Source organism: Anser brachyrhynchus (assembly GCF_964034855.1).
Source record: "Anser brachyrhynchus genome assembly, chromosome: 8".
Taxonomy (NCBI): domain Eukaryota; kingdom Metazoa; phylum Chordata; class Aves; order Anseriformes; family Anatidae; genus Anser; species Anser brachyrhynchus.
In genome coordinates this window covers 21,720,488-21,733,794 of record NC_137702.1, presented here as the reverse complement: position 1 = coordinate 21,733,794, position 13,307 = coordinate 21,720,488, and the positions used below count along the sequence as shown (strand labels likewise).

At 45.7% G+C, this 13,307-nt stretch overlaps 1 protein-coding gene across 3 annotated transcripts in view; it reads left to right on the top strand.

Annotated features, from left to right (window-relative positions):
- ACBD6 (acyl-CoA binding domain containing 6) overlaps positions 1-13,307 on the top strand; it is an 80,531-nt gene that overhangs the window by 32,001 nt on the left and 35,223 nt on the right. For 2 of the 3 annotated variants that reach the window (XM_080601604.1, XM_080601605.1), the window contains exons 5-6: positions 3,304-3,409; positions 9,568-9,657. In XM_080601604.1, the coding sequence (XP_080457730.1) occupies positions 3,304-3,409; positions 9,568-9,657 (196 nt within the window). The remainder of the gene's footprint in view (positions 1-3,303; positions 3,410-9,567; positions 9,658-13,307) is intronic. The other variant, XM_080601606.1, reaches the window with a different exon arrangement.

The window sequence follows — 13,307 nt, the reverse complement described above, 5'->3', positions numbered from 1 at the left end:
CTGGTTTTGGCACGTGGCAAGACCAAATTAGTTTGAATGCCTGAAGCACTTCATGGGACTGTTTTGTTTGCAGATAAAATGTCTTTGTTAGGACTGCATGGACTTCCCTCAAATCTATTTGTCAAAAGGCTCACTTCTTTGATTTGTAGAATGGATTGAGAGTCTATATGATATATATATATATTTTTTTTATTTTCTTTTTAAGTGGGGGGCAGCAGGAGAATGGTTTAAACCTTGACAAATAAATGCACTGTAGAAAGATGAAATTTCCCCAAACGTTATCTTCATGTGGGCAAATTGCTATCCTGGAATAATTCCATTGTGGAGCCTGTTCTGAAAGAAAAGTGGCTTTTTGGAAGGAGAAGATACAGAGCATTCAGAGGCGGCTATTCCAGAAAAGCTAAATCATACCCAAATAGCTGTGTCCATTTATTCTCCCTCCAGACAGTACCGGTATCCTCGGGAGAAGACCACAGAAGTTTGTCTGGAGGCGATGTTAGGACGATTGCCCGGTTTGGCTCCAGCACGGACTGCAAGCAGTTGCTTCGTTGCTGCTTTTTGCCTTCTCCGCTGGTACCTTTGGCTCTGCCGCGCAAGGTCCAGCAGGGCTGGTGTCATTGCCAGGGACGGAGGGTGCAGCCTCAGCTCGGGGTCGTGACACAAATTCGTCCAGGAGTAGCTGAGGATGGTTGTGGACTTCCTTAGGAAGGAGAGACCGGATTCCACTTTGATGGTACGGAGGAGAAAATCATCTGTAATAAATGGTGTGTCTGTACAATGAGGGAGAAGCTGTTCGAAGCACATTGTTCCGTCTTGTCTGAATGGCAGCCTCACCCAAAAGGCTGCTTTCAGCAGCCTAGGGCACGTTCGAGGGGTTGGGCTAACAAGGTAGGACTGGAGGGACCTCCTGGCACATCAAATCAGCCCTTGTTAGTAGGGGCAGGCATGCCTCATAACCTCCATCACGAATCTGTCAGACCCCATCTTCAGCAACGTAAGCGTTTGCCTTTTCCTAATCCCACCATGAGATTCTTTTTTTCCCCAGAATTCAGAGCAATCGCCTCTAAAGCATGCGGCGATTTGTTCCCCAGGAGCTGGTGCAGGGTACAGCCAGGGCCGAAAAGCTCCTCTGCCCAAGGAGCTCTTCAGAGACCAGTTAAGAAACTGGAAGATGTCTGTAATGCCTCTGTGCTTATATGGGAGGTGTGAGACCTTGTCCAGCCCACAGCTCCTTGCTGGAAAGGCACAGCTCAGGAGGACTGCAGTGTGCAAAGAGTAGGGGTGATGTGCAGGGCGGTGCTCCTGAAGGAGAAAGGTGGGAGAGATCGGGGCAAATGGCTTCCTAAGGGGAAGTACTGGTATTTCTGCTGCTGGAGCTAAAGATGAGCACTATTTTATTTTATTTTATTTTATTTTATTTTATTTTATTTTATTTTATTTTATTTTAATTATTATTTTATTTTATTCCCAAACTTTTACTGGCACTCAGGAAAAATGCTTTAAGTCTGAAGAACAGAGTGTAACTGGCAAAGCTAGATAAGTAGCAGTACAAGACTGAAAGTCAGAGTTACACCACAGAGCGCTGTCTCCCCTGATGTGAGGAGGGACGTGGCCTTGTTGGCAGCAGCGTTTTTTTATTTTTGCTGGGGTTGCAAATGGAAGAGCATCGCTTTTTCTTTGTTAGCAATTACTCAGTAATGCAAATAAAGTTCTGATTTTACTTTTGCTGTGGCTCAAGGTTCGAGAGCAGATAAACGGGAGGAGTGCCGTTACCTTTTAGCACCAGGAGAGCTGTTTCCCTCGAGCTGCCCCGTTGCACTGCAGACATTTTCTCTGCTGCCTGCCAGGCTCAGAGCACGGTGACCTCCCTGCTGGGTCTGGGCTTCCCCAGCAAGCTCCTGTTCTTGTGAGGCATTGCCTCTGAGTCTGTGGTTGTTTTCATTTATTTACCATCCTGCAAGTGACCCCGTTGCGATCCTTTCTGCAGTGGTGGTGTTAAGACAGAGCTTGGCCGTGCTCGTGTCCGAGAGCAGCAGGCTGGAGCACGCGAGGGGCCAGCACCCGTTCCCCAATGCCTGCTGCTGGCAGCAAGAGCAGCAAGTTGGGATGTCACAGGTGTTGCAGTTGCACCAACAGCTTCTCCTAGAGCTAAAAGCAATATTCTGTCCTCAGATTTACTAAAACTTCTCTTGCCAGAGAAGCAAGCAATTTCTCATGAAGTTAAGACCTCTTACGAATTCTTAAAACATGCAAGAGCTTTGTGTGAGTCGCTGGAGCTACAGCGCTCCATGGCAATTAAGAAAGCAAATGCAGAAGCCTTTTTACCCTGCTGTACAAATCTGCACTTGCCTATCTAATAGGGCACACAGGTCGGATCAACCCATCTCAGAAAGGATGTAGTAGAAGGAGGGAGACTGAAGAAGAGGATGAAAGGGGATATCAGAGGAAGCGTGGAGCTTCTGTCTGAAGAGACAACAGGTTGGGTTGATAGGAGAGACTGTGACTACAATGTGAGAGGTCTGCAGACAGTATGAAGAAGGTGAATAAAGCACAATTATCAAAGAGTACCCAATAATATAGGGCATCTGTTTTTAAAACCACCAAAATAAAGTATTAGTTCATTGTTCACCCCTTCACACACAGAACACTAAGTTGTAGGGCTTTCCTTTAGTGAGGCCAAGAGCATGAATAGGTTAAAGAGCAGAAACGAATTTGAAAAAGGACCTGGAAAAGGCTGAGAAATACCCTCACCTGTGCGCACCCTCTAGCTACAGAAATCCTTAAGCCACTGAGTTTCATAAGCTGGGAGGATCTAACCAGGGGACTGATTGCTTTGCACTTGTCCTGTTCCTTCTGCTCTTTTCTCCAAGCCTCTGTTAGGGGCCTCTGTCAATACGGTATTGGAAGGTCCTTTGGTCTGACCAAAATCAGCTGTTGTTGCGAGCTTGTTTGTGTAGCACAGAGAATGAAGGTTTAGCCTTTTATCTTCTGTGGGATTGCAGAGATTTATACCAGGACTGAATGTGGTTTGTGTTGGCTGACTTTATAGACCTGTGCCAGCTCACAGGAGCGAGTCTTCTGCCCTGGCACAGTATTGTTTAAAAGAACCTTTGTTTTCTAGGAAGCAGGATCTTCTGTCTCTTACCTGGAAAAAAACATTGTTCTTCATGCACCGTACCAGGAGTCTGTTCCACTCCAGTGATGCTATTGAAATGTCTGTGGCAAAGTTAGGGCGTATGACGTGCACGTGGCTTTGTGCTGTGCAGTAACACAGTGCTTCTCTTGCTTTTGTTTCCTGAATAGGGAAGAGGACAAGAACATTTTTGACTACTGCAGAGAAAACAACATTGACTATGTAACCAAAGCCATTCGATCAAAAAAAGTGGACGTGAATGTTGCAGATGAGGAGGTATGGATAAAAAAGATTTTAAAAAAATATCTTTGTTTTGCTTATTAACTCAGTGTTAGGCCTTTTCAAAACTCCTTAGTTAGAAATGTTATAAGGTACTCCAACACTTGGTCACTGAGATGAGCGTAATCTGTTTGAAAATGGTAGCTTTCCACTGGATTTCTGGTAGTGGATGCCCTCTGATGCTGTAGCATATCAGAAACTTCCTATGTTATTTCCAGCAACACCAGCTGCAACTTGCAGAGTAAGACCCCTTGCACACCTCCCTTTCTGGAGGCATCATCCAGTCTTTTTTTTTTTCCTTATCTGAATCAAAACACCATTCCCCCACAGGGAGCTAATACAGCTATTGCCAGAAACCCCAAGAAAAAGACAGGCGTCTAAAATGTGAGTTGTGTGGATCCTTTTTTTTGGTAAAAGTAAACACCTGAAGCAGACAGTTCAGCCCTCAGGATGCATAGCAGAACCAGCTTCATCGCGCTGGGTTCAGTGCTTGCATACTGCCACCTAGCCCTGCTCTCGGTCAATAGTATGTACAGCTACTTTTGCCCACTGCTCTCCAGCACATTGTGTCGCGGTGAACAGATGAAGTGCTTACACATTCATAGACTGAGACGCCACAAATTCAGTTGGGTTCTCCTGTAGCTCTAAGCAGATTTCTGCCCTCTGAGCCATGACAGCCCCGGCTGGGGCTCTGAATGCTGATGGCAGGGCCTTTTATTATTAATCAGGAATTCGTGGGAATTAATTTTCAGAGGAGAGGGAGGGTGTTCGCGATCAGGCTTGGAATTTCACATCGTAAATTCAATGAACTGAAACTGCCGTGTGCCACACGGTCGCTGCAACAGCGCCGTTACTGAGCTCCTTCTGCTGACCACAGGCTACAGCAGTGAGCACCCGGGGCAGAAGCTCAGAACATGGCTAGAGTCCTTTCATTGATAAAAGCTCACTTTTGAGATCACGCACTTGCAATAAGTGCAAATAATAGCATCACACTTCGTTTCCATTGATGGGATGCTCATTCGCAGTTAGGAAGATTCAGAAGCTGTTACCTTCCTTTGCATTCAAACAGCAAACGTGCTTGTTTTCAGCCAAAGAAATCATTTGTTTTGTTTTTTTAAATTGTGAGAAAGAGCTGAAATATTCGCGTGCTCTCAGTGTAAACATTCAGAGCCAGATCTGAAAACTGTAAGGTGACATCCTCTTTGAGAGTTACCAACGAGTCCGATGTATGAGGGGGCCTGTTTCAGAACTCACAGGTATTCGCCTGTGACTCTTGCAGAGCAGGGAGCTGCTTCAGCAAACCTATGACACCTCTGCAACCTGTAAAAGGTTGATGGAAAGGTTGTCACTGGTGCAAAATCTCCCCACAGGTGAAATTCTCACAGCCTCACTTATTTTTGCTTACCCCAGCAAATGCTTGGCACAGAGAAGTAGGAGCCTCTTTTTTTTTTTTTTTCTTTTTTTTTTTTTGGCAAGTGCTGGCTTCCTGAGGCTCGATTCTAACTGGTAAATAAATAAATTAGAGTATCAAAAAGGAAGATCTGAAAGAAATATTTATTTCAGTTGTTTTAGGGAGCTGAAACCATTACCAGTGTTGTTCGGTATCCAAATGTATTCTTCAGAATCTGGAGTGCAGCTGATTTTCCAATATCGTGCAGGTTGATTGAAGTTTTAGAACCCATTTTAGGATGGAGATAACCCAGAGCAAGCCTTTGGTAGAGTGAAGTGTATGCAAGCATAATCTTGTCATTTTCATTAACTGTTTTAGTGTTACTGCATAAATATATCCTGCCGTACCCAGAAGGTGCTTCTCCTAGCCCTCAGAACATAACTCACACTGTCAGTCTTTTGGTTTAAGCACGTATAAATTTAAAATGGCAGCAGGGATACGTACAAAGAGTTAACTTGTTATGGAGCAAAACCTGCCGAAGCACCAACCACTCTCGTGCTAACGGCAAAGCCGCCAGGCACAGCCTTTCCTCGTGGGTAATGACTCGGCCGAGGTTGTCAGGTGCTTAGGTTTTATCTCCAAGTGATGCATTTGTCCTGTATCTAATCGCATCCTCTCTAATTTGGCGCGAGCCTGAAATAAGTTAGCAAAAGGAGAAAATGAGAAGAAAAATGTAAAATGGGGACAAGCCTACTCAGAAGCAAAACGATTTCAGAAGGGGCAAGAGAAATCTGGAGGCGTTAGACAGGGACGGGCTTGGCAACTTTGGATGCATAAGCTGTCCACTTCCCTAGATTAAAAAAATGAATAAAAACCTTCATGTAGAGCACTGAAGCCTGCATACCTGCTAACAGTTTGGATATAATAAACTTCAGTTTAGAATTAGACAAAGAATCTAATGACAGTAATCATGTACAAGCCTCCATTTACTCTATCTGAATTGCCCAGAGTTCAACAGGATAGCTTGCACTCACTTAGAAGAAGTCGCACAGACTAAAACAACCAGTTCCTCGTGTGTGTGTCAGCAGGATTAATGAAAGAAGAAATGGACTGTGGCTGTGGGGTTACCACAGCGCTTCGGGCACGGGATTGTTTGCTGCCTTTATGGGAAAAATATTTCTTCAACTATTAACTAACCAGAAGTTGTCCAGAAGCGTAGATGAGCTGCTTTTGTAATTTGTGCCAAGGGCCGTGGAGGCTGTGGAGAGAGGTTTTTTATAATTGTTGGAGAAATCCCAATAAACAAACATGTTACCTGTGTGCAGCATTTAAGCCCTTGCCAGAGCTTAATGATAAAAGGCGTCTGGATGATGCTCGTTTGGTCCCCGGTTCCCATGCCGTTGAGACAGCGAGTGCCAAGCTGCTGCCAGCTTGCCAAGGCGAGGGCAGGTGGAAATGGGTTCGAAGCAGCTTCGTGTTTCTCGGCTGCAGGCATGCTAAGGAAGAATTTCCCTGAACGTTTCCCAGCTCTGAGAGTGCTTGACTTCCAAATCAAAGCTGAATTTCACCTGGATTTTTGCAACCGCTGCCCTCCCGTTCACCACCTCCCCAGTCGCAGGAAGGCGATGCAGCCATTACGTGTGTCTCTCCTTAATTACCAGAAATAAATACTTGCTCCGGGTTGTATCAGCTGCCAGTGGTACGCAACAATTACAGCTGCAAACATGGTACCTAGAAGGACACCCTGATATCATGGTGTATCCGCTGAGTTTGGCTTCGTTCTCCTCTTTCTCTGCACAGGCTAATTGATATGAAAATCATTCCCATCCGCTCGTCTGCCGAGGCTCGGTGTATCCGAGACAAATCCCTGTCCTGTGCTTTGTTTGTGAACACCCTGTGACTTGGAGCTGAGCAAAATTCATATGCTGCTGGCTGAGAGAAACTGCTGCGGGAGCTGGCCAAGCTGGCAGTGGTTGTCCAGGCAAAGCACAGAAGATTTAAGAGGCAGGGTTAGTGCACTGGGGCTATTTTTATGCTTTTTTTTTTTAATTATTATTAAATATTTAAGAGGCAGGGGAAAATGCATCCTTTCATGTAACTTCTGCAACAACTGTTGTGTGTTTGAGCTGCAGGGAGCGAGCACCTCGATGTTTGACTGCGCTTGGGCAAGACCTCGCCACTGCAGTGCTTTCCCCTGCAAAATTATTCGTGTCGGTCCGAGCCTTTCACTGCCTAATGAAATAGTCGGGAAGTGCTTTGGGAAAGCTCAGTCTGTGGCTTTTCACGTTTCTGCCCTGTCATTTAACCACGCAGACACATGTTGATAGCAAGCAACAGCTGTGCAGGCTAAAGAATTTTGCGCTGTGGATAGGTGATAGCCGTGCTGCACAACGAGCTGAGATCTGAACTGAACGAGCTGAAGTTTGGCTCACCTCTGAGGCTTTTTCCTTGTTAAGAAGACATGGGAAACAAGTCAACTTTGTAGCTGTACAGCTGTCTTAACTACCTTTAGCTAGAACTCCTGACTATTTTAATATGCTCCATTCTATGCAAACAGTAGTGAATATCTTCTTGTTTTAAATACAAGTTTCTTGGCAGCAATTTTTGTTATATCATAAGGAAGTGGAGATTGTTCTGCAGGTATTTTTACTTCCATATCAAATGGTGTGCTCTTGCAGAGGAGGTCTCCAAAGTCCCCAGCACCCAGTGTTTAGGAGATAACACGCTGCAAGGCTGCAGCCACTTCTGGGCTGGAACGTGTCAGCTGCTTAATAGCGCACGATTACAATGCAGAGCCATTTAAGGCACTAATTGGAAAATATTGTACCCATTTAGAATTGCAGAGAAAATATACAGGTAAGCAGAGTGTAATTATCCAAAGTGGAATTGGCCCAAGACTTGAAATCCATACTCCTGCAAATAGCACAAGGAGATTTTTAATGACTGTAGATGATCGGGCCTCGGTTTCTTGTCGTGTTCACAAGGCAATGTTTGCAGCAGAAGCAGCCGCCCAGCGTCATACGAGGGGACCAGTTGCACCCTGATGCAAAATCGCTGAGTTCACAGAATCGGCAGCCCAGTTCGTCCTGAGCTGTTGGTCTTCCTTCGTTGGTCTCAGCCGAACTCAGCACCAATAAAATGGAATAAGATTCTGTTTGTCTGGAGACAAATGTAAAACGGCATATTATAGCCACAAAACTGTAACCTGAGTTTCATGGAAAGGATAGAAATAGCTTTATTTTGCCCTACAACTGCACAAAAAATGCAATTATGTAATTTTGGTATTGTTCCTATACACATGTGTAAAGAAAGTGGAGCAACCAGTTGGAAGTATTGACTGTTATTGTGCACATTGCAGATAGTGCTTCTTCTGAAATAAACATCTGGCATAAAGAAGTTGCTATTATTTGCCCAACTGAAATCCTTATTCTTAAGTAATTACCAGCCCAGGTAGAACTTAGGGATGCTAAAGATAAATCGAAGATCTTTCCATGTTTACCTTTTTTTTTTAAATTTACTCTTTCCCCCTCTTAGACTTTGATTGTGGTGTTGAGTACAAGAGCATCAATCATTGAATGGCCCCATGGATGTCATCAGTGCTTCCGTGGAAAGTCATTGTCAGAGAATTCATTCTGATTCAAGGTTAATTAGTGTAACATTAAAATTATGTGTTACAAAAATTAATTACTTGCTGGGTCAAAAAGTGTGTTAAAAAGCTTAATGCCTCGTGCCTGAGTTCGTGTTTCCTCCCTCAAAATAATGGTCTGCCTCCGCTGCTCCCGGAGAATGCCCAGCAGGAGGAGGGCGAGCTCCAGCCCCAGGTGTCTCCTGCCCCATCTGCAGTTTTTGGCACTCGGCTTGGGAAGCTTGGCTCACGCTTCCCGTTAGCAGATGAATGAGTTGCTCACCTTGCTCACCGCCGCTGTGTCGAGAGATTTATGGCCAGGCGGTGGCTGATCTAACTGCTTTCGCCTCCGAAGGTCTGGGGCTGGTTTGTTTAGGATTGGGAGAAACAGGGGTCAATCTGGCGGTGTCACAGGTTGGGGGATGAGTTCCTGGGTTGTTACAGTGATTTCCAAGGGCTCTCCTGTGCACCACGTGCTGTACTAAGTCAGGAGGGGCTGATAACACCAGGAAGCTTAAATTATTAAGAGTACATAACAAACAAAGAAAAAAGCCTTGCGTCCTAAACTGTTGTTATCTGCCTTTCTCTTTCGGCATGTAAAATCTTCAGTAGTTCATAGAAAATGTTAGAGCTCCTTGTTAAAAGGCTGTTACTGCTTTGGACGCAGTGAGAACCCACCCCCAGAACTTCAGTTCACAGCCTCTGCAGCCCTCTCTGATGCCAGCCGAGTTCAGCTACGACAGTCGGTCTGCAGAGGGGTCCGTGATGGACAGGAGGATCCAAACTTCCCATCCCATGGTGGCAGAGACGTGCAGGGAGAGTTCAGGAGCCGGGATTTGTAGGAAGGGGATGGGAAGAAAACTGCAGAGGTTTGGGAGGTGCTGGAGGCAAGGCTGCAGCAGCCCACGCCGCAGAGCCGGGAGGGAGGTGGCTGTGGGTGACACCTGCCCGGTTCTGATCTCCTCTTGCAGCAGAGCCAGGGCCCGCGGCATGGGTTTCAAGTCCAGATCAGGAGCACCAGTGTGTTACGTACCTTTTATTTTGTTTGTGTTTGTTATTGGTACTCAGTACTTCATAGCATGACTAGGTGTTTTGGGCTGTTTTTGGCTAGCTCTGATAATTTTCTCTTGGATGTTGTAGGGCAGGGCTCTGCTCCACTGGGCGTGCGACAGAGGACACAAGGAGCTCGTTTCAGTACTGTTACAGCACGCTGCCGACGTTAACAGCCAGGTAAGGAAGGAATGAAAGGCTGAACTTGAGTGATGTGTTACGTAGCCTCCTGACCAAACGTTGCACACAACTGAATTCTTCCAAGACTCCACAGCAAGCTCTTTCACACCATTAATCACAGAGAAGAGCATCCAAAAGCGTCAGAGGGAAACTGGCAGCAATTTTGGCATCCCTTAATACGCCGGGCTGGGAACTGCACTGCTTCAGCAACAGCTTAGCAAGGGGCTGGTTCCTTCTGGCCAGGCAGCTCGAAGCTGCCTGCGCTCACGAGTCAGCACTCCCGGTTTTGTCAGCTTGTTGTAACGAAGGGCTGACCTGTCTAAGTGGGATTGTACTCGGAAATAATTGTTCAACGTATTTCTGTCAAATTGTGATTGACTGCTCTTTACCAGCGTGGCTTTTGTAGCCTTTGTTCTCCTGCCTGTGCACCTCTCTTGACAAATTTGCTAGCTCTTACCAACAGTGGCTTAAACAGCCTTGCGATAGGCACGTCGGGAACTTGTACAACCTTAACCACACTTGCAACCTGCAGGCTTCTCAGCAGACCTGTAATGTTCATAGGTTAAATACAGCTGTGCTAGTACTTACACACAAAATCTTTGTTTAAAAAAAGTCTATCTGGCCCTTGCCTGAGCAGAATTGCAGATGGGATGAATATTAGGAAGCACGGCTCCAGAGGACCTGGTGAGACACCTATTTTCATGCTTAAACCTTGGAGTTTTTGGTTACAATGGATTTTGTAGGAGTTTTTCCTTGCATAGGAGGGCAGTGGAGCCAGCACAAATGGGGGGTGCACTGGCGGCGTGGCGTGCTGTCACATTCCAGGCAGAGCTAGTGAGTGACACGTCAGGTACGTCTGGGAAGAGCTTCAGCCAGACACTTCCCTGTCCCCTTCAACCCAACAGCCCAAGAGTGGGTTTGGTTTGGAGTGCTGTACCATGGCAGCAGTCTGAAAATTCACTTTTTTGATGTTTATCTCATTTCTCTGGGGTAAGGGCTGACTCTTAGAAGAAAAGGCTGAATGAAGAATCATCTTATTTTTCCCTGAACATTAATTTTCTGTTAAATTCTCTTTTTTTTCTGATGTATTGCACATTTTCCAACCAGATTATTTTTGGCCAGTAACAAAAGGTTAATAATAGCCATAAAAAGAAAATCAATCTTTGATTTTTTTCCACCAAGGTAATAAAGGAGAATTTTTATAAAGGTTCTGGTTTGCACATAGGTGTGTTCCCCGAGAAGGCAGACACATTTTTATTCTCAACCATTTATGAATTGCAATAACATCTCAAGTCTTTGTGAACCAATGTTTATTTCTTTTTCATTTTGACCTTTTCCCTGTGAGAATTCATATCCAGACAAGGAGCAGAAAGAGTTTTGTGAAGAGCAACCTAAAGAAAAAGGGGAGAGGGAAAAACTCTGGCTCCCTAACAGGCCATAAATGCCGCAGTGTCTGCTCTTACCCGTTACCAAAAGCTCTATCAGTTAATGTCGGGGCTGTAAAGAAGGGTGGGTTAAGTGTAAGGGAATCTCTGGTGACTTGAATCAGTGGCGCAATTATTTCAGCCCGACGTGCTCTCAGCAGAGCTTCTCTTCGCAGGCTGCTCCAGCCCGGTGTGCCAACAGCCTCTGCAATTTCCACCCACTCGAGGCTTCGGGTGCTTTCCCATCTCAGCACCTAAATGCAGGCAGTGTTCTTACTGAGAGAATGAATTTGGGGATTGTGAGGGTTAGGAGTAGCTAGTGAAGGAGAGAGATCTTACAGACTAATGTTTATTTTTTAAATTATCTGTGTTTTAGTATGCTTCTAAAAATTAGTCCAATGGCCTGACAGATTTACACTCTTCCATTACCACCTCAGTACCACTCATTCTTGTGGCATGTTCAAAACAGCTTCGGGTCTTGGAATAACCACGTGCTTCTGGACTGCCACGATCCTGCACCCTGCTTTTTGGTTTAAATGGTGATGCTACAGTTTCAGAAGGACATCACTGAATAGCTGCAGCCATTGAGTTCTCTGATTGTTCATAATTAGCTCTAATGGCACGTTTGAAAAGTGGTAACCGATTGCCATGGGCAAAGGGATGCAGAAAGGCAACAGGCTTCTCTCCTCCCTGAAAAGGGGCGTTTGTGTAAGTGAATTACCTAAATCTTCAGAGCCAGAGGCCATTTCAAAGTGGGTGGTGCTTTGGTATTCTGGGGCTCTGCTGGAAATATCCGGAGCTTGGGGATCGGTCTGAAAACAGCCTCCTGCCACTGGGGCTCTGCTTGCTTGAAGTGTGTGCTTTTAACTGAGCGATGACATGGAAGGAAGGGGAGCATATTCATAACCCAGCAGTTACGAAGCAGCTCAGGCAACATAACTGTAATATCAATTTCTAGCTTTAAAATATATGAAGACATGAATAAGTTTTCCTTGCAGAAGGTCAAGCAACAAAGGAAAACCTTTTTCCCCTGTTGAAGCTTCAGTTGTGACAGCTTTTCCTTGCAGCATGTGCTGTGGCCTTAGAGAGGAGGCTTTCTGGAGGCAGTGAATGCAGAACATGCAGAACTGCACCCTAGCTTCGTGCTCCCCTGCAGCCTCACCGTGACATCCTCTGTGTTCCTTGTGCCAGGAGCAGCAAGCTGGCCTGGTCGGCGACAAATCCTTGTCCCCAGTTGTGTCTGGTGGTGCAGTGCCAGCCTGGAGGAGAAGGCACAGCCCTGCTCCTGACTGTTGGGTGCTGCTCGGCCACCTTTCAGGGGAGCTCACTGCAGTGGCAAAGCTTACGGTGTCGGTGCTCTAGGTGGAAGAGCGCTCCTGGGGCAGGGTTGGATGCCTCTGACTCTGGACACCTCCTGCTGCAAGAGCAAGGCAAATAAATAGGTGGTTTGAGGAGGATTCTGTGCTCTGGCACAAAAGCCCCAGGTAAGTGGTCGTCCTGTGCAGGGAGCATCGCAGCTTTCAAGTCTACAAAATATTAGTGCTGTTTTAAGAAAGATGAAGGGCATCGTGGTCTAATAATTGTCCAGTGAGAGAGAAAATGGCAAATAGTATCTCATATCTGCAACATCAAAACAGGAGACGTGAGACTCATCCTGGTCTTGCTGTGGAGGCACTTTTTTTTGCATTTGTGTGTAATTTTGTTTTCGGGAATAATCCATGCATTCAAGGAATGCCTTTGGGTAAGTGTGGGTAACTGTCCTGGAATGGTTACCACAGAGCAGCTTACTCTGAAAAAGCTCTTCAACCCGACCTGGCCACGTGGATGAGTCTTAAACACTGTTAGCTGCTGGTGGGTCCGTATCACTTGGCGTACAGGATAATTAAGGACTACGTCTGAATCAGTATGTGGTGGAGCTGCTGAGTTAAAATTGTACCCGAATATTCCTCTGTTTTGACTTAAACCACACCATCGTGCAGTTCTATTAATCAGCTTATTGATGTTATGGAAATCATTCGTATATGTAAAACTGTAGTATAGTTATAGGACTTCAGGGGTGAAAAAAGTTATAACTGACCTTCAGTTTTGTTTTATTTGCTGACCCTTCACGTCCTCAGTAAAGGCACACATCACTGTACAGAGACTTCAGAGCTGCTGTCAGTAAGCTTTCCATGGGTCGCCCATGGACCCTCAGGGGTTTGGGAAGGAAAGTTGAGAACCAAAGCT